Source organism: Leptosomus discolor, chromosome 14 (assembly GCF_034619465.1).
Source record: "Leptosomus discolor isolate bLepDis1 chromosome 14, bLepDis1.hap2, whole genome shotgun sequence".
In the NCBI taxonomy this organism is placed as follows: Eukaryota; Metazoa; Chordata; class Aves; order Leptosomiformes; family Leptosomidae; genus Leptosomus; species Leptosomus discolor.
This window is the reverse complement of record NC_141404.1, coordinates 16,125,166-16,146,562: the sequence shown is the minus strand read 5'-3', so window position 1 is coordinate 16,146,562 and position 21,397 is coordinate 16,125,166. Positions and strand designations below refer to the sequence as shown.

Here is a 21,397-nt window from a genome sequence, read left to right as displayed (position 1 = left end):
CCTAAAAATATGCCCATGATACATCTTTATTCAAGTACTTAATTGTCATAATTAGTATTTATTCTAGTGGTAAAAGCACCAGGATCCTGTTTTTCAGTGCTGGCTCATTTATTGACTGTCCCATAACCTTGGAAAATCAAGTCATCTTTGTCAGCCACAGTCTGTCTTTATCTGCACACGGTGTGGAAGTCTGCAGAGTTGCAGAGGTGTAACCGAGACAGTAAGTTTGAGTCTTGGAGGCTGTTTCCCCAGTCACGAGCACAGAGCACAGCTTCATTACTGCATGCTGTAAGGTTAATTAACTGAATGTTTTAAAGCTCTCTCAGACTGTGGTTTGCTAACATGCGATGATCAGGTACCAGGCCGTGCTTTCCCCCCAGACCAGATCCCACTCTCCTCCTCTCATTATTAGTTAAATGATGCCTTTATATGATTCAAAACCAAGAGATTTGCTTTGGTAAGAGAATGCAGAGGTTGGTGTCTTAAACGGCATAGTGCCCTGTTAGGGATATGTTTAGCGAACGGTTATGTTAATCCCAAGATCCTAGTCACAAGAAAAATTCAGTTTTTGCTCAAGAGGAAACAAAGGAACGGCAGCAGAATCGGTGCAGCGTCACCGAACAGCTTTGCCTGCCCAAACCCGCCCCAAAGGTTAATAGCGGAATTCACGCTGGAAATAGGAAGCATGATAAGGGATGGAGTTTCTGCCGCAGCGGGTTCCCAAGAGCCCTTGGTCTGGCACTTAGTGATTTTGTCAACGAGTGCTGCGAGCATTGTGTGTATCGTGGGGAAATGGTGTAAAGTGCAGCAGGCGTGAGCACTTACACCTTCTTTCACCTCTGGTTAGAGATTCTGCATGCTGTGTCCTCCTCCTAAGATAGGGTGTGCCCTGTTAATGAGACAGACACAGGGAAGATTAAAGGAGGGCTTTTCTTCACCGTCAGAAACATCTTTCTAAAGTGAGTTTGGGGAGGAAAAAATACTTCCTTGTTCCCCTTGCATTTCTGAGTACTGCCCCCCCCCCCCCCCCCCCCCAAAGCAACGTGCTTTTATCCTAAGTTTTCTTCCATCTTCCATTTGTCAAAAGATTTAGGATTTTGTTGTCTGGGTCTTCAACCACAACTACATCATGCCTACTCGGGGGACTGTGAAAGTAGACAGTGCTCTGACTTGGTCTTGCTCATGCAACAGGTTCTGGAGACAAAGGCATTAGCATTTCCAGTGCCTTCTGCAAGGAAAAGGGAAGGTTCTCTAGCTCTCATTACACTTTACCCCCCCCCCCCCCCCCCCCCACGAGAGCTGCAAAACACTTAATGAGGCTCTTCTAACAGCATAGGCTGGAATCTGGTGATAAATTTGTTACCATTAACTGTCATTAAAAGTCAGCATCCATTCTGCCCCTGTAAGCACTCTTACCTTCGTAATTGATGCAGTTCTCTTGTTGTCTGGATCCTTTGACCTTATCTCCTGCTAATTTGGTAAGAAGGGCTGCAAATTAACAGTTCATTTCTCTGCAGCAGAAGCGGCAGGAATTCTAGACAGCTCTCGGTTGAGCTTCAGGCTGAGCTAACACCAGAGAAACCTAAATCGTATTTCTTGTAAAGAAGAGCGGTGGAATGGAGTTCGAATTGAGCTGGTCTGTGTTAAGAATAGAGAAAGCCAATGGATATGTGTTGGTACTCGCACAAAATTTGCAAAAACATTTAGCATAATTCAGAAACAGCCTGGTTCTTCTTTTTCTTTTGCTAGCATACATTGCAAATCGTCTTTTATTTCTGACAGACCATCTCCATAAAACCACTGCGCTAAAAAAAAATAGAAAAGCTAACACTAAGTTATATGAAAAACCATTCTTAAATTATGTGAAAGTGTTGAAGTCTAGATACAGATCAGGCTTTGAGTATTATTTGCATGATGAAAAGATATGCAATTAAGCATTTGCAGTACAGAAATATTTTTTATGATGAGTGGTAAGTAAATTGCTGTTATTTTTGTAAGCTTTATTTCACATAAAACGCTCTTAAAGAAACCAATATATGATGTGGTGTTTTTCACACAGCCTGCTGCCCTTGTGCCACGTCTAAGGCTGGTGCAAAGTAACAAATGCCAATTGACTGAAACTCAGGGCTTGGTTTCCCTGTGGTTAATGGCACAGTGACTCCTGAAACATCACATTAGACACTGGAGGCTGGTAACAGAACTATTGTTAGGTGTAGATAGGTGAAGAGTTGCTCTGGGGATGGTTTGGTGTGAAAGGAGAGGGCTAGGAAGTCACTGACCACAGCAGAAAGGCAAGATGGTTTTTCAGGTTCATTCAAGGTTGAAAAAACATGTTTGCTGAGCAAAAAGTAACAAGTGGAAATGTTTCTAGAATGAAATAATTTTTTTTCAGACTAATCAGCTTATTACACTTACTGATTTTTCTTTTTCACTTTTTACACACTTTTTTACCTGTGTTTTCTCACATTCTTTTTAAGATTTTTTTGTCAATTTAAAAGCAGACTATATAAACAATAGTTAAAGTAAAATATTTTGAAAATGTAAAAATAAACCCTCTGAATTTTTCCAAATATTTCCTGTATTTCTTTTGGGTAATGCTATGCCCAGGATTTCATTTCAGTTTGCAAAAGCATTTGCTGTAAAACTGCATTTTTCATTGGCTGTACCACTTCCTGGTGTGCTGCTCCAGCCAGCCCGCCCCGCGTCCTCTTGCTTGGTCTGCAGAATGAAAAAACGTCCATGTTACACAGCGTTTTGAAATTTGCACTGCTTCGGTTGTGTTCAGCAATAGCAACAGGGTTAACTGACGCTCCTGGAGAACTTCAGCTCTGCTCAGTACACAACTAAGGTGTTTCCTTGGCCAGTTCTACTTGCCGAGCGAGCTCTTTCTTTTCTGACATCAAGCAAAATGTGCTTAGTTCTTGTCTCTGTTGTCTTGCTCCATTAAACAGAGCAAATAGGTGTTGCGCTTCGGATAGCAAATCACGTGACGCTGTTGCAGTTTGGTGCTGCACTGAATCTCTTGTGCCCTTCCTTCTCTAGAACTGATGCTTTAAAATCTGACAGCAGATAAACAGAGAGCCCCATTGCGACAACTGTGGCATTTTAAGTGTAGCAGTGAGTCGCTGGGTAATTCCCACGAGGGCGAGATGCCTGGATGATATTGCTAACGCTCAGCGCTGTCACGGGCAGGATGCTCAGACCATCCATCTTCTTGCAACAGTCACTGGGAACTTGTCCACAATAATCTTGTGTTTTGCTTGTTAAATAATTGCAAATTCATGTTCTAATTTAATAGTACTTTGAGGGATTCTTGGCTTTTAAGATCATTAGAAATAGTTACGGTCACTGAATATGACCTCTCTATAAAATGGGCCAAAAAGTAACTTAGCTACTTCTTCCTGTGCCAAGACTACAAATCCCAGTTTAAATGGAACTTGTCCTAGAGAGCTATTTTTAATTATTTCGAGTGACAGAGACCTATTGCCTCCCTGGGCAGTGGTTAATCATTCTTATTGTTAAAAACGCGAGTTTGGATGCTGTAGCAATAGACCTCTTTCAAATGACTAAGTGAGGTAAGAAAGTGCTCTTAGACCTACCCTGCAACCTGCTGGTTGGAGTTTGTCAGGATGTTACTGCCCAGTGTTTAGCATTCGCAGTTCTGAGCATCCAAGCTTTCTGCTGGAAGGAGCCCCAAGTGTCTGGACCTTGATCAGTGGCTCTCAGTACCAGGATGAATTTTTCTTCGAGATCGGATGAAGGGATCTCACTTTTGTGCCAAGGACAAAGGATGTTCCCTACTGAAATTTATATAGCAAAGCATTTCTTCCTGTTCAAATCGCAAAGCTGCCAATGTGTAAGTGGTCAGGCTGGCATACAGTCTGATGCTCTTGTGTTTGCTGAGACAAGAGTGTGGATTCGGTAGAACCGAGGCATTCAAGTGGGCCCTGAACTTCACTGTCCCTTCAGTTACATTAAAATACTTGTCCACCCGCTTTATTTTTTTTTCCTGTTCCAAAAAATAAAATCAAGTTAATAAATAGCATGAAATTTTAGATCAAGTAGCTGTCAGTTGCCCATTTGATTTTTCTCATGATGTTTCTTCACCAGAATCAACATCCTGCTGAATGCAGTAATTGCTGTGGAGCCAGAGCCTGTGTTTTCAAGGCAGTGATTTTTATTATGAAATTGAACATGCTAAACAACACTTACATCTAATTCTAAAGCATATCAATAAATGATGTCCTTTGTGCTCATTATCTTCACCACAGTACCTTCTGATTTTACAGTTGGGTACATTTACTTGAATATTTATGCAAACTAACAAATCTGTAATGAAATCACTGGTAAGTTATTAAATCATGCTGGTTTTCCCTCAAGCGTTGCAAATTACCAAAAATTAAATCATTTAAATATAGTATTATCAGTCCAGGTATCTGCTCTGGCTTTTTCTGGAAACAGTAGGAGTGCTTTGGGCCAAATAACATATCTTCTGAGAGCAGTGTTTTCCATTGTAACCAGGATGTACTTTTTGTGGCTGGATTGCTTTAAATGAAACTAATTAGTTGACTGAAACCCACCTTTATGAAATGGAAATGTTGAAATGTAAGGCAAGCGGCGTTTAAAATCCCAGTATGCTCTCTCTCAGGTATTCTGATATTTTGCTAGTATTCTCCGTGCAGCAGAGTAAATCACAGCAGTGGGGAAATGGGCCAAACACAGTTTATGGACTTGCGCTGCTGGTTACCTTTTTGTAGTGGATGTACAGGAGCTTGTTAAAATACCAACCTTAAGCTCCAGTAAGCTGCCAGCCTTGGCCTAAATTTGGACCCATGGATTGCTGAATAGCCATTTGTAGTGAGAAGTCACATAATCTTCACGTAAACCCATGCAAATCTCATAAGCCAGCTCCATTAGGATGTGTTCTGTACTCCGTGTACTAGTACGTGAGAATTTGTAGTAGAGTGCTTTACATCTGCATTGCTTTATGCTGATACTAAGAAAAATCTACGTTTTCGCCATAAAGAATGTTCCTTGTCTCCCTGGAATTGATGCATTGTAATCTCTGTTATGCAGCGTTACACAGATGTGATTGTGACTTCTCTCTCCTAGGGCAACAGGTAGTTTCTTTCCATATGTTGTTAAATGAAACTTGCTGAATTGTCACCTTTTTATGAATACCAAGAACATTTTGTTGAAAACCAGGCATGCAGAGTGAGGGATGCAGTATGGTGGAACCCTGTAGTGCTCTACCTAGGAGGAGTCACACACAGCATTGGACTAGTCTGCCATTTAATCCTGCTGAGAAGCCTGTACTCAGCTTGTCCTCATCTTGTGTATTTAAATAATTTTTCAGCAATGTGCTCTGCTTTTGTGTCCTTGGGCTTTTGGCTCAGCACAACTTTGCTCAACTGATGATAACGTGGATTTTATACTGGTCAGAGCCTTGCTTGGAGGGACCCTTTATCAGGGAGTGTAGTGATAGCACAAGAGGTAACAACTGCAAACTGCAAGAGGGGAGATTTAGATATGAGGAAGAAATTCTTTCTTGTGAGGGTGGTGAGACACTGGCACAGGTTGCCCCAAGAAGCTGTGGCTGCCCCCTCCCTGGCAGTGCCCAAGGCCAGGCTGGATGGGGCTGGGAGCAACCTGGTCTGGTGGAAGGTGTCCCTGCCCATGGCAGGGGGTGGGAACTGGATGACCTTCAAGGTCCCTTCTGACCCAAACCACTCTATGATTCTATGATTGGTGATAGCAGCCATTGAGCTGGGTTAGAGCAATACATTTATTTTTTTGTAAGTGAAAAAGGTGCTCAATGTCTTTCAGAGTGGTGGGCAGGAGGCTTGGAGGCAGAAATTTTACTGTTGCTGAATTTGCATTTGCAGCTGCCACTTTTCTGATCCTCTGGCGTGCATTCAGTATAGTGATGCTTCATGTTGGGGTATGTGCATCAGAATTCCAGCTAGACTATTCAAAGAAAATCCAAACTCCCGCCATAGATCCATAATACAACTTATTTCAAAGTCACAACTCAGTAGGAAAAGTGATGCACTGTCCTTACATGTTGATAATTCACCTGATCAATCTTCTCTTTGTTCGTATTGAAAGGTGATCCAGGATTTTTAAAGGCATAAATGAATGCTAGGCGTACACTTACTACTGGCTTGGCTTGTCAAGCATGCTTTGAAAGACAAGAGGTAGAGCTGGGGCACAAGGTTCGCTTTTCTGGGGCTTGCCAGAGGTATTCTGTGGCATCCACACATGGGCTGAACAGCAGCAAACTGCGACTTCATCACTGACAGGCGAGAGTTACAACACCAGAGTTAGTGGGGGAGAAGGATAAAAGAAATAGTGTGAGAAAGAGAGGAGTGAGAGTAGCAGAGAACCTGAGGGAAAGAAGAGGCCTGTGTGGCGGGGGGAACAAGCTGTGTTTAAACTATTTCCTTTCATAAAGCAGCAGCTTGGGGCCCTCCAGCCACTGATTCTCTCTCTGCAGTAGGTATCACTTCTATCACAAGGCATTTATTCACCATGGGATCTTCCTGCCAGTCCCACTTCCCAACAGAAAGATACTGTGGGGAATTATATGATGAAATGAGCTTCCTTTTTGCAAGCTGAAATGGGTCAGCAACCGCTAGAGTGCCCAGGATTGCACTCCAGGGAGCTGGAAGGGTTCTCGTGGTTCAGGAAAGCATTAAGCCATCAGTGTGGGTAGTTAGGAAAGAGCACTTCGGTGTGCCGCAGAATGAAGGAAGATGGCAGATTCATTCCTGTTTATTCTTATCTTCTTACCACTGCTTTGTCCCAGGGGAAATATATTTGACATGTTATATCTGAGTGTCTGTCACCACAAAAGGTTTTTTAAAAAAAAGAGGTTTCCGGAAAAGTGAAATGTAAAATTTAAGCCCCATGTTGTTACAGCTGTGCCCCCAAGCAGAGCAGAATCACGTCACTGTGCCTCTCTGCTCTAAGTCCGACCCCAAAGTGGTGTTAGTTGGGTTTGCCACTTTGGGTTGTCAGCGGAGAGCACTGGCTCCGTTAGTCCCCATCTCAGCTGGCAGCTCATGCTCAGGAGATCCCAGTGAGAAGCAGAAAGTGCTAATGGGGATGAAATAGAAGTGGTTTGGCACAGCAATCATCAGGGCTCTCTGCAGCACCCTCAGCTCTGGCCAGTGGTGCTGCCTAACAGGAGGAGCACAAACAGCAAAACCTGAAAGGGAGGAATTGCTGCTCAAAGAAAAAGAAAAAGGAGGAAGGAAAAAACCCAAACCCACAAAATAAGAACGATGGCTTTTTAGTAGTAGCAGTGAGAGCCATTGCAGTTGAGACAGTCTTGTTCCTTAACATACAGAGCACGAACCTGAATCCTTTATTTAGGCTCCACGTTGCTCTTCCCCAGGAGTTTGCCTGGGCAAGGCTGAACAAAAGCTTGCTTTCCTGAATACCAGGTGAGCAGGAACAGTATTCAGATCACACAGCAGTGAGCGATTCCTTCACTTGCCAAAGAAGAAAGTGCAACACAAATAGAAATCATAGCTGACATTGCTGGAGCCTCCTAATCTTACCACGGAATCGACTACATCTCTTGCCGTTATGTTTTGTCATTAATATTGCAATGAAAAAGAGTATGGAATAATACCTAATATTTGTATATTGTCCAATAATTAAATATTGCAAAGATGTGTCAGCTCATTACTGATCATAATTAAAGTAATTATTTCCGTTTTCAGCTCAGACATGTGTGTAATTAAATGTACCTGGGAAAGCATTGCCTGTTTTCCTAAATAATTAACAGCTATTGTTGCTGCTCTGGGCGCTGACCTCACACGGAGTCCTATTGGGTTTGTCATAGCGTGGCAGATTCCATAAGCTCCTGCAGGCAGGCCACCACACAGCGCCAGCTCTGAGCTGTGGGATCTGCTGGTCTGGAGGGGCTCATTTCTACATGAGTGAGAAGACTTCATAAGATGGTACGAGCTGAGGATCTGGCTCATTGATTGAATTTTACCAGCGTAAAAGGCTAGGAGACGCATTAATAAGCCCGCAATTTCCAAACAGTTCTGAAAAACTTTTATCTTTACGTCAGTTGCTGAAATAGCACCTTCTGACTGTACGTATGCTCCATACCCAGAGAGTGTATTTAGAACACAACCTGAGGATTGTCCCGGGTGCTTTGGCACTTAGGTGCAGGAGGATGCCTTCCTTGGGGTGTGGACATTGGCCGTTTCGACAGTAGAGCCAACACTCTGTCTGCAACTGCATTTTTAATTGATCTTGGACTTAAACAAAGGCAGAGACTGCTAGCCTCGTTGTGTCCGACTGCTATGGTGAGTTGTGCCTTGGTTTGAGTGATATTTATCAACTGTTTTTGTTCTAACCAGACAACGTTGATTCCGACGTAGAGATTCAACAGGATGAAGGATCCGATAGCGAAGTGGAAGACAGGCAGATCATGAAGCAGCGCGCCACCGCGGAAACACTACTGCAAGGTATCTTAACCTTTCCTAGTTGGCTTTATTCAGAAGGATATGCTGGAATTACCTGAGTAACCTTAAATGTAAGAAGACCCTGTTAACGTTCGAGGGCATTGGCACTGCTCTATTCTTGTGAGCTGTAAGGGGATAGTGTCCTGTGGAAAAACAGAGTGCTTTCAGGGGTGCAAATCAAGGATTATTTACTGAAAAAAGTACCGTGTGAGGAAAATCCTTCCTTGGTATTGCCTTGCAGATTCTGAAGTAGCTTTATACAAAGCCTTAGAAAAGTAATGCTATTTCTCATTGCAAAGCATTTTATTTCCCTTTAGCTGCTGACGCTCGTTCTAGTAGCGTCTTCTTCAAAAGGAGACCTGTAGCGAGTCCATAAAGCCACCTGCGCTGACACAGTCATGGGTGCAACACACTCGAGTTCTTTCTTTCAGGGAAGGACATCTGGTTTCTGGTGCTGTTTATGTGGACTGGAACTGCAGCCTTTGGCTGCTTGATTCCACTAGAGGTCTGGTCAGAAGCAACTCAGAGTAATTACTGCCTGAGGGTCTGTGTTTCCCTTGGGTGGAAAGAGAAACATTCTGCTTAGTCTATAGTCCAGCAAAATGAAACCAGAAAATCATGTTAGTTCTCCTTGGCGTTCTTATTAGCGGTGAGTGATTCTGACCATCAGCAAAAGCCTCTCTGGGCTCTGGATGAAGTGCCTGTGTGGGTAATTTAGTGTGCCACTATTTCTGCTGGAACCTGTTACTTAGATAAACTGCAAATATGTGGATTTTTATTAGTTTAATTCTGTTCTCCCCTCTCTGACTGAGACCAGAGCGAGAAGCTGAAGTTCTCAAGTCAATATAATTCAAGCATTTTTATCCTCAGTTCCTCTGTTTTTCATAAAACTTCTTGGTAAGTGCTAGAAACGCTGATATTCACTGAGGATTTTTGCATTTCTCAAGGAGATGTTTGTATGCATAGTTTAGAGCTTTGGAGGTGACTGTGTAACTGTCTGCGATGCCTCATCTCAGAGGACATGGTAACCTAGTGATATGGGTACTGGCTGCAGCCAGAGTCAGCTCTTAATACCAGTCTTAGGAGCAAAAAGCTTTATTATGAAATTTATAGATTTGTTGCAAGTAGAAATGTTTGTAGGAAGAGCTTTGTTATCATTAATTACACTTGCTGGAGACTCAGCATTAGCTTGCAGACTTAAAGCAAGCAGTTCAGATCCCTGAGATGTTTTCTCTCTGGGCTGTTTAGATTGCTTGCTGTGCTTCTGCAGGTCTCATCCTAGTGTCTAGTACACTACTGCTGGCAGACAGTTATCCTCTGACTTTTGCACACGCTGAGCACGCTGTTTGCTGTCTACACAGTCGCCATCCCAGTCTTTGCTCCCCTTATCGCTGTGTAAGTTAGAAGCCTCCCTTAGTTCTCTGTCCTCTTTGTGCCTCTCAGCTGCTGTGAACTACTGAAGCAGCTTCAGGTATGTTAAATGGCTCCCGAATGCCTCTCCTACACAGCCTCCAGAAGGAGTAAGGTTGTTCCCCTTCCCCCGTTGTAACTCACAACCCTTCAGTCCTACAGTGCTCCAGTGCAACCTCTGCGGGCAGAGATGGATACAAACTCTTGGCTCACTTGTCTGCTTTGCCGAGGTTACTCGTCCTCCCCTTGGACAAGCCGCCCAGTTGCTCTAGCTGTAGCTACACTGTGAGATTAGCAGCGGGCGCTCTGTCCGTACTGCAGGCTTGAGTTCAAAATGCTACACTTTTCCTAAACAAAAACTCAGCCTTGGGGTATCTCTGCTGCTAGTGTTAGAGTGAGCTGACTCAGTCCTGCCCATTCTCATCCGTACAGAACATGGGAACAAAAGCTTGGACTGTATCAAGACATACCAATCAGGCCAAAGCTTTCCTTCGGGAGCTCCAGCCTGATCCGGAGGGTGCACTTACGTGACAAGCAGTTCTAGCCTTGAGAACAGGCTCAGAGCTGCACCTCTCTGTCTGTGTTGGCCCAGGACCCTCAGCGATGGTGAGGTTCTGCGTTTGGCTGCGTGACTGTCACCAACTGAAGTGCTCGAGACATGTCATAGCTTGAGATTAATGTCAGGTGCATCAGCTTCCCTAGGAAATCAGGCCCGAACATTCACTGGCCATTTGTCATTAAACACACCGAGAATCTATACGTGTACTTCAGCACAGGTAGTTTGCATTTAAAGTGTACTTAGTTATTAAGGCAGTATGACAAGAACATTATTTCTATTAATTACTGCTTTTTTCCTTGGCTCAATGCAAGAGATTTCAATCACTTTCTTTTGAAGCATTGTGTCTCCTTACACAGTGGTGCTTCTGAGCCATATTTGCTCTCAAACTAAGGAGAAATGGCCCACTGTGGTGAGTTCCTGTAGTTCCTGCGATTCATTTTTACATCTCTAATTTCCAGGCTATTAGTATTGTAAGACAGGACTCCCTCCCTCTGTCTGGAGTAGGTGGGCAGGTATTCCAGTGTGTCTTGCCATTATAGAAGCAAGATTCTCAGGGAGAGATAATCTCTCTTATTAGGCCACTTGGTATAATTGAGAAAAATCAACACACTTTCACCTCAAGAGTCCTTTCATTGGGTTTGTCTAGATGCAGCAAAATTCAAATTAAATGCAGCTTTGACAATATTGCTCCTGGTTTTATTCTTTTAGCCAATTAAAAGACTTGAAGGTATAGGATTTAGTCTCCCATGGAGCAGAAAAGTGTTAGCTGGGGGGAACGTGACAGGCTGCCAGCTCCTGTGGTACAGAGAGAAAATTGACCCCTTATTCCCCATGTACAAAGAGGAACAGGCAGTAGCAGGTTAAGGAGGAACCTGTAATGTGCTATGGAGCTTGCATCTCCTTTGAGTTCAACGGTTGTGATCGAAGAGTACAGCAAACCCAGCTTTAGGAAGCCAGGATGGCTTCTGCAGAAGGAGGGAGCAGGCATGGGGGTGAAAAGAAACGTCTGGGAGGATAGTCACCAAACGGACAGATACTGCCTTACTGGGTTTGTGAAACTGCAACCTCTTTTGTTATCACAGTGTCACAATTACAGGCAAGTCTCCTCCTTGATGGGGCTTACCATAATAAATCCACGTCACTAATCATTTGCTTTTGTAACTTAGAGAATACTTTGATTTATTGTCTATAACTTTTACTTTTAACATTGTCAATGTGAATAAAAATTCACATCTGCTTTTATTCTGTCTGGCATTAGACAAGTGAGGCTGTTACACAAATAGAATAGATGCATGGAGTTCCCTGAGGTCAAACCGTGAGTTAGTGATGGCATTTGGAATAAGACTCTTGTTTTGTCAGGGAGCCGAAGAAAATGAAATTCTTACAACATTGAGGGTCTTGCCATCCACAGTGAAGAGAAACCTCTTGCCTGACAGAGGCCATAAACCAGTAGTTTGCAGCAGGATGGTTGTTCCCATGCAGGTTGGGGGAGAGGTCAGGGTGAAGAATGGAAAGCCTTGTCCCAGGAACGTAGAAGCTGCCGTGCCAGGTCAGGCATGAGGTCTGGTCTTCTGTCTCCAGGACTGGCTGAAGAAAATGCCTGGGGAAGAGTGTAGGAACTTCCCTCAGGTTCCCTCCTGCTCTCAAACTGTTTCAACCCCAATCAGGACTTCCTGAGCTGTGATTTCCAGGCGCTTAGTCTAACCCTCAGTAGATTTTTTTTTCCTAAGAACCTTTCCAGTTTCACCTTGATCTAAAGTGGCTTTTTTTATCCGCTTTGTCAAAAGCAACAGATTTTGAAGCGATGTTGCGTTTACGTGTGCAGATCCATCTTTCCAGTCTCATTCGGACCAGGGTTCTGAGATACATTTTGGCATGACAAGCAAATTCAGATCTCTCCTCTTCCTAGCACTGCCTGAGTGGGTAGGCCACGGCAGACTGGCCCACACTGTGCTTGGAGCAGGGCAGGCTGTGGAAGTGCTACTGGATGAAGCAGAAATGATCCACACTTGCAGAACTGTGGGACTGTGCCTGTCTCTGTAGTAACTCACCCTCTCTTCCACACTGCCAGGTTCTTTCAGCTCTTGTAGACCCATTATCTGAACACTTTAGCTCTTACGTTTCCTTCTATAATGCTGGTGTTAAGGGGTGGTTTTGTCCTGTTCGGACCACAGAGACCATTTCACTATGGAGACAGGAACAACTTCAGTCCCATTTGGTCTTCATTGTAAGAAGACAGCTTTATAAAACTCTGAATGCTTTTCAGTAAACAATCAGTCCAAAGTCAAACAGTGAGAGAGCAGCTCGCTTGGAGCCTCTTAGCCTCACAGAGCTGACCCAGAGGATCAATGTGGTAATGATTTGCTGGCAGCCAGGTTAGCGAGTGTACTTGCTACTGAATGGATAAAATCCTTGCCTGTGAAAACCTGCCCTGTTTAACCGAGAAAGAACAAATATGTCTCTGGATGCAGCAGGTGAGAACAAAGGGTTTTTATTAAGAAAGCAAAGTGTACCTCATTGGAGAAAGTGGAACCACGTATGCAATGATCAAACTGGAGATGAGTTCAGGGGCAGACAGAGCGTGCAGTCCCATGTCCCGGTGGACAGGGGCTGCCTTGCCAGCGCCAGCTGTGCCCGTGCTGTAGCCAGGCTTGCGAGGATCCCCACGCCCGTACAGATGCAGCACATACCCAAAGCATGCTGATGGTGCTGCTGTAGCAGACGTTCCGTGTTTTGAGATGATGATGCTTAGCCTCCCTGTCTTGGTTTTCTTCTTAAACTTGAGCTTGTGATGATTAAGTAGAAGCTGGCTAGCAGCCATTGGGAAAGGGCCAAAGGTACCCTGCGTGCTGGGTGGAAGGCTGTGGACGCTGAATTAGCCCTTGTTTTTTCAGTCCTGGAGGGAGAATGGGGGCTTTGACATGGCAGTAAGAAATATTCTCAGGTGAGCCTACACAGCGCTGTTTCCAAATCCCTCCGTACAGCATGCAAGCTGAAAAGTAGGAAAGTCCTGTTCTCAGTGGAAATGGTCAGACTCTGCTTGGGGAAATTCTCTCTCCAGCTTGTGGCCATGTTCAGATTTCTGCTACTGATTTTCTAGAATGTTTTCCTTCCCTCTGACCTCCCCAGGTGTGTAGAAGCCACAGGTGTCCCACCAATACGCACGGCAGTGGAGGGGTTCAATTAGGAATGTGCAACAGCTGCCTGCTCCTTGTTGGATGTCTTGTTCACATGGAGTTCCTGTGGCTGTCACCTGCCTGAGTTTTAAAAACACCTGTTAAATAACTAGTCTATTTCTTCCCTTCTCTCTGGTTCCTAAAGGAAATTACATCACCGAGTCCAAGACCAAAAAATGCATGCAAGTGCACTTAACATTACAAATACAAGATTATAACAAATCTGCAGGTTTTCTCAAAATGTTGCATTCTTCTCTGTTGTGGAAATGGATTTTGATAAGAAAAGCTCACTGAAGCCCATTGCAGTTGTCTAGGCACCATCCAAATGCTGTGTGGTCCCACCCCTGATCTCTCTGCATCCATAGGCACAGCTGCCTTTTACTGGTGTGCAGCTTAGTGCAGGATGTGGTCTCCTTCCGCACTGCTCCCAAGTCATTCCCCCCAGTCAGTCTGCTCAGAAACCCTTAAGAAATAGTGATCAGAGCCTCTCACTGCTGCAGTCAGAGTACCTGGAGCTTGTGGGTTTGAAAAAAAAAACAAAATCACAAACAGAAGAAAATGTCTTGGTCAGAGTCATGCCACACTGGATAACTAAACTGCCGCTAGGAAGGATTTGGCAAGGGTCTTGAGCATGCAAACTTCAGCCGCGGACTCAAGATAATTGTCAGTGTCCTCCTGATGTCCCAGCAGTTCCAGCATGCAAGGCTTGAGTGTCAAAAATACCAGGAATCTGCAGTTCACATGCACGGTGGGGCTTGCGGGTGCTCTGCATCTCATGCTTTCAGAGGCCAAAATAGATTTTGCTGTCTGCACAGAAGGGAGAGCTGTAGAGCTGATGTGGCGTCAAGTGGGCAGAGGTGAGTCAGATATGAACAGCAGCCTTGACACAGGCTCTGCTGGGCACTGAACTCTTCTTAGATGTCCTGGCCATGTGGGGTGTTTGATTATTGTTTGTAACCCCAGAGCTCCTCTGAAAATCCGTGTCTGATTTCTTGGCAGTTAACAAGAAGTAGAGAGCAACAGAAACAAAAATCTCTTCTAACCTGGCCAGGCTGCACTCTTCCTGATGGTTTTTGCATCAAAACCCCGGTGTTTGCAGGTGTCTCGTTGCATGTGTTTGCCTTGGTTCAAAGTCTGTGAAAGTGAGGAGGTGAGCGGGTCTGGATTTTGCATGTACCATGGCGGTGGCCGAGGGAGAAGGCTGAGGCATCAAGGGAAGGTATTTGGCTATGCGTTAGCAGGATTCAAGTTCTCCAGCTGTTTGGTAATGTATGAAGTCAAGGGGAAACACTTCACAAATGCACCTGCTCTCAGAGCACCTCAGAGGACTCTACCAAACTGGTATTGCTCTCCGTGAACTAAAAATAAATTCATTCCTTGTGAACTTCACCAAGCGCAATTTTTCTGTGACTGGGGCATTGTATGCCTGGCATACGGCGGGTCCTTGTGGCTGTGCTCCTGAAGTGAACGTGCTTTTCTAGTAAAGCAAATCAAGTCCTAATTGTAAACTTTATAAAAGCATTTTGGAGACTCACATTAGTCTCCTCTTCCTTGCCTCTCCAGGTCAAGGAGGGAGAAAACAGTCAACACTGTAAGTGTTTGAGCCCCTGGGTCTGACTGCCAGTACTCGGAGGAAGCTAACCTGGGGAGGGAGAAAGCTGACACAGCTGCTCTTCTCATTTTCATGTATTTCTGTGTGGATCTCTGCAGATTTCTGTCACCCCAATAACAGTCTGCAAAGCAGTTTCCTGATACAGCAGCTGCTGGACAATATTACCAGGCTTATGTAGCTGGGGGAAGGGGGGGGCAATCAAATGTGTTTGGAACCTGCGGTTGGAATTCACAGAAATTACTTTGCCTTAACTTGAAATAGCACTTCCTGCCACCATCTCAGCATCTGCTTCCAGCAGAGCTGTCTTTGGCTGTGTGGTTTGTGTCAGCAAAGTCAGGTGCTCCCTGGGAGGGAGGAGGCATTTCTGTGCGCTTTCAGCCTGTGTTATGGCTGTGGCAACACTGGACCTGATGGAGAAGGAGGAGCGATTGTAGGTCTGAAATGGTGGGATTGAGACAGGTGATTCACTTCCAAGCAAATTTACTTCTCATGGAGGGTGTAAGAAATAAATAGGTCGTCCTGGGCAGCGGCTGTAGTGTGCTTAATTAATCACTGTACTTTGGCAATGCCTAGAAAACACGGCTGAGATCAGGGCCTTTTGCCAAGGGCTGCGCTGGCACTTAGGAACGCAGTGCCCAAAGGACGTGCAGATCAGGACGACCAGGCAAAAGATTTATCCCAATTTGCTGCGTGTGGAGGTGATACAGAGGGAAGGGAGGTGCCTTATCTGAGCTCAGGCCGTGGTGTGAATTTGCATTAAGAGCTGGAGCCTGAATGCAGATCTCCAAACTGGGAGGAAAATGTTTCAGCTGCAAATCTACCTTCCCCTTGTGGAAGGTTGTGCTGACCTCTCAGGTTAAGTGTTGCTTTTTGCTGTCAGGCGCAGGGTTAACATATACCCACTGCTGGTTAAGAAGATGTAAATCGTTCTAATCCTGTGGATCCATTGTGGGCAGCTGCATGGGTTGGTACACTGGCGAGCACCACACGCAGAGGAAAAATGGCAAATGCTCACAGGCTTGAAATCACGGACGTGTGTTCGTTTCTGATCGTTGATGGCTCTGTGGCTATAAACCGTGGCGATGCATGGAGGTTAGATTTGAATCCAAAGGTGCAGGGAATTACAGCCTGTTCATTACTAGCATTTTACCTAATTATCACTCTGTACAGCCTGTCCTGGCTGAATTCACATTATCTGTAAGTAAACATAACAGGCTCTCACCTGCCTGGAAGCTGCGTGAGCCTCTGTGGCCAGAGCGGTGCAGCCCTAATGCCGCGGTGACCTGAGCCCAGCTAAACTGAACCCAGGAAATTTCAAGTGACAAACACCCCCGTACCTGCCAGCTCTGCCTGTCCTCTGCGGGTGACTCCTCCATTTCCCACCTCCCCACCGTACACACGGAAATGCGCGGCGGCCGTCTGCCCCTCCATGCTCCCACACACGGAAACTTGGGGGTTTGCCATCTGAAAGTTAAAGTAACGCTCCTGCCTTTGTGATGGAAGCTCTTCTGCCAACGCGGAAAATCCGCTTTCTGTCCCGTTTAGTCTACAGCACAGCGCACAAGCTGAGGCTCCGGGCCCTCTGCGCCCTGGGGTGTCTCCTGTGAGCGTCCCAGGGTTGTGCTACAGGACCTTATGCTGCTGATCCCACCGTCCCCAGTTCAAAGAGGTGCTCCCAGCTTAAACTAATGTAGGGATCAAAGTCTGGGCAGTACCTGATTCTCGTCTCTCCAGATGTGAGCAGTTAGATGCCCATAAGACGTCCTCACTGTTTCCACTGATGGAAGAGCAGCATCCTGCAGATCTTCTGTTAGCATTCTCTAAGCTCTTCCTTTGGCATTTTTGAACTGTTCTGTTTAGTCAGCTCTCCCTATGTGATCTCTGGGTTCTCTTTTATATTCCGGATCTCTCTCAGCTTTGTCTTATTAATAGATTTTAGGAGCTCCCTACTGCTTTCTGCTTTGAGGTAATAATCCGCTATCTAACACTTCTGCATAGCAAAATTGCAGTTAAACTCTTGGGGCTCTCTGTAGGCTGGGCAAAAATGTGGTTCTGTGGTCATCTAATGATGTCAGTTGTAATCAGCTCCGAATTTACATAGTTTAGTCTAGTGTGTATTAGAGCAAATGTCTCTAAAGCTTGAAGAGAGATCCAGGAATCTTCTTACAATTCTATCTCCACTGCCTGTGTTATCAGGCACCAGATGGATAGAGGACACTACTTTTTATTTAAAGGTGTAAGATCCTTTACATTATCTGCCTTGACACAGCAAGGGTTTCTTGGTGACTTCTGGTTGCGTTAGCCAGCTTTTTGCTACAACTAACCCAATCAGTCTGCAAAAGGGATGAAAGGGACCTGTCGTCCTTTGTACTTTGGGAGGTACAAAAGAGTTTTGACAGGATATATTTTTAAGTTGCTTTGTCTTCATGTTAAAAGAAAATAAAATAGATTTTGTCTAGATTAGAAAAGTCCATATTTGGCACAGAAAAAACTAGTAATGGCAGGAGATTAACAGATGGTGAAATGTGATGGTCACAGCAGGACTTAAGCAGGCATCCGGATGGCGCTGAGTGACTCCTGGTGACTGCAGAAAGCGGGGCTGAGTCACCCAGTCAGCCCACACGCAGAATTTCCCCAGTCACAGCTCTGCTATACCCATTCCCAACACCTTCTGGGCTCCCTTCTAGCAAAGGAGATCGTACTAGAAGGGGGAAGACCATCTTCCCCATTTCATATGGCCTCTACCTAGCCAAAGGTAGCAAAACAAGGCGCAGGTGTGTTCTCCCTTTTCAGTGAACGCCCTACCACCCCAAGATCACCACCTCCCTCTTCAGACTTACACATCCACCTCTCAACACAAAATTCTAGAGGTTTGCCTTGGCACTGCCTAGGATTCCTGTGAGATGTCAGTCCCTGCTGGAATATCAGAAAGGATCTGAGCGTAGTGAGCTCGCTAATGGACAGAAGGCTTAGCATGTGGAAAAGCCGGGCTTTTGTTCCCTGTCTGCCAAAGCAGAGGAAGGAATATGCCAGCTCACAGAATTATTTAGGTTGGAAGGGACTTCTCAAGATCACCTAGTCCAGCCCCTCTGCTCAAACAGGAGGTTGTCCAGGACCACATCCAGGTGGGTTTTGAATATCTCCATGGATGGAGACTCCCAACATTTCTCTTGGCAATCTTGTTCCAGTGTTTCACCACCCTTATGGTTAAAAAAAAAAAAAAAAAAAAAAGTGGTTTCTTGTGTTCAGATAAAATTTTCTGTTTCTTAATGTGTCCATTGCCTCTTGTCCTGTCAGAGCTGTCATACCGGCATGAGGTAGCTCTGGAAATACGGTCCTGACTGGAATTACTGTCAGCCTTACGCTCCTCTACCTTCTCCCGTGCGCTGAGGCTTAACAAGGGGGTGACCTTACATGCCTTGGGATCTCATCCTCTTGCTGCCGTTTGACTAGTCCTCTAAAATGTAAACTCTGAACTTTAATTCTCCCTCAGTGTTAACCATGAGCCAGGCTTTATGGTGATTCTCTTTGCTCCTGCAGGAAGAGCTGGCGCACGGATCGTGGGAACAATGCAAGGTGGAGACACGGAGGAAGATGTAAGTAACCATCCCATGTGCCTGTAGAGCTTCTCTGACAGTGTTTTAGAATGACAGCCTTCTCCTCAGCTAGAGAAACACCTATTTACCTGCTGAATCTTTGTACCCCAGGCCTGCTTTTCCCCTCCTTTCCTCCAGCTGGCTGCTCTCTCATCTGCATAGACACATATTTTTCTACTTTTCTTTTGCTCCTGGAGTCTGTGCACTGCCCTGTGCTTTAGCCTCAGCCTGCAGTGCATAACTAGCAGCACGCAGGCTGCAGGAACGCTGTTTTGTTGAGCTGTTGGTGCAAATTGCTGTGAAGAGATCGGTGCAGTGTAGCAGGAGTTAGATGTGTGGATCTAAATCCCCGACATTGCTCTCAGAACACACTCCTTGGAGCCCTCTCAGTGGCCTGTACAAACAGCATCAGTCCTTCAGCCCCCCAGATGACGGGACAGGGATGAGAGCAGAACTGTGAGCTGTGCCCCTCGGGATCCCTGCCTTGCAGATAAAGCCGTCCCACGGCCACTGGCTTTGCGCCTGGTTGCAGTTGACCTTGTGAGCCGACAGTGGTTAAACAGGGACAGCAGGTTTGTGCAGCAGGCACTTGTTCTGACTGCTCTGCTCAGCCTTTGGCACACGTGGGCAATCTTCCTGTGCCTCTGGGCACTCGTAAGTGGCTGTATCTGTACTAGAAAGCTGGAGCCAGCTGCTGTGATATGGTTTGCCTCCATAAAGTAAGCTCTCCCTGCCATCCCAAAAAGGTGCTGGCGTCCATACTGCCAGCCAGGAGCAGTGGGGCTGTCCTATTCCCCAGGTGATGCTGGAATAGTTTTGGAGAGTGCTTGTTGGCACGGGCCAAAACTCTGCTAGGAAATAGTACAAACACTTGAAAACTACAACAACTGTGAATTTGTGTTTGAACCTGTGCTGTCACTACATTTCCTAGTGTAGGTGTAGCCTTTCTGTCTACCCGTCCAGCAGACACCCCACCCAGTGCTGCCTTTCTAGACGAGGAGGGCGTGCTAGGAGTTCAGACATCTTCTCTGCCCAGCGAGAAGCCCTGTGCTGCTGGGGGCTTATCCATCTCTCTCAGTACTGCCCTGCCTTTTGCTGCCTTCACGGGACAGAAATTAAGCATCTCTGATTTTCAGAAATCTCTTCACAAAAGCCCATTACAGACACCAGACCCCCGGGGAGCCCCAAAGCGCTGGCTTGGACCAGGAAGCAGAGGTGAATGGAACTCGCTTGACTCCAGGGTCCCCAGGAGAAGGTTTAAAGTGGGAGGGTATCAGATGGGGGAATCCACCTCTACAGGACGTAAGACTAGCAGGAGACTCCTGGTGTTCGCCGCCATGTACAGAAGCCGTTTGCCGTGGGTGGCTGGCACTGCTAGGTGAGCTATGCAGCGCTCTGGGCAGACCATTTCTCCTGCAGGCAGGGCCAGAAGAGAGAAGATACCGCTGCTATTAAGTGTTCATTAGAGAGACCTGGAGGCACTGTAGTGATAAGGGAGTTTTGTGCTAGAGAGGGGCGAGCTGCCCTTCCTTCTGCCCATCCTCACCTTTTCTCTGGAAAGGAACTTACAGACCATGCTCTGCTCTTTGCTTTTGCCAGGCTGGATGTGGTTAAGGCTGTTTGTTGCCTTCTGGGGGATGATTTATGCCCTTGGCATTCAGACCTGTTTCTGGGCAGGGTCCCAGCAGCTGTACGCCCAGCCTCTGTCACTTGCTAGTGTGGCACATGATGCCTGAGCTGTTTCTGGCTTTGCTAACTTCTCCCCTGCTCCCCTTCTCGTTACTTTCTGGTTTCTTTTTATGTTCTTGTACTTTTTTTTTCCCCTGCTCTGCCTCTCCTGTTCTTCCCACTCTGGTTCTCCAAGGGGAGATCTGCCCCAGCACGGCCAGGCACACGCGAGCTCAGCACCAAGGTGGGTTTCTCTCCTGCAGTTAATTTTCTTCCACTACACCTTGATTCTTCGATCTCACAATAGGTCTCACTTTAAACACCCTGCAAGATTTTTGATACCACAGATTCAGCAGAGGTCAGGGAGTTCGTTTTTGTCTGCCCTGAGGTTTGTGGTAAATCGAATGGAGCAGTCGCTGTCTAGCAAAGTGAGGAGCTGCTGGTGAAAGCCGTCTGGGCTCCCAGAGGCAGCTGAGCTCTGGCTTTTCATGAGCTTGGAAGGCCAGCGACACAGCAGCCTGGAACAAAACCACTTGCAGAATCTGCTGCTGCTGCTCCCTGGAGCAAGTCCAAATCTGGATCCGCACCAGTGCAGCCAAACAGCCGTCCCCGCGGCCCCCAGGTGTGTGGTTGCAGAGAGTGCAGGGGAGGAAGCGACAACGTCAGCAGCAGTGCCATCCTTTACTTCTGGGCTGGCAAAGATGCCTTGCCAAGGGGTTATGAACTCTGCTTTCCTCCAGGACTCGGGGGATAGTGAGATTGACCTGGATGATGATGAAGAGGAAGAGGAGGATGATATGGAAGACGACAGCATGGAAATCTCCCCAAGCAAATCCAGTCACCGAGCAAGGAAGCCAGAGCCGCTAGAGGAAAGTGATAATGACTTCTGA

At 46.0% G+C, this 21,397-nt stretch overlaps 1 protein-coding gene across 4 annotated transcripts in view; it reads left to right on the top strand.

Annotated features, from left to right (window-relative positions):
* IFT38 (intraflagellar transport 38) overlaps positions 1-21,397 on the top strand; it is a 69,179-nt gene extending 47,782 nt beyond the window's left edge. For 2 of the 4 annotated variants that reach the window (XM_086473174.1, XM_086473173.1), the window contains exons 10-14: positions 8,382-8,489; positions 18,784-18,839; positions 20,704-20,755; positions 20,861-20,865; positions 21,248-21,397. In XM_086473174.1, coding sequence (XP_086329300.1) covers positions 8,382-8,489; positions 18,784-18,839; positions 20,704-20,755; positions 20,861-20,865; positions 21,248-21,397 — 371 coding nt within the window. Of the gene's footprint in view, positions 1-8,381; positions 8,490-18,783; positions 18,863-19,143; positions 19,155-20,703; positions 20,756-20,860; positions 20,866-21,221 lie in introns of all 4 variants that reach the window. The other 2 variants (XM_086473172.1, XM_086473176.1) reach the window with 2 other exon arrangements.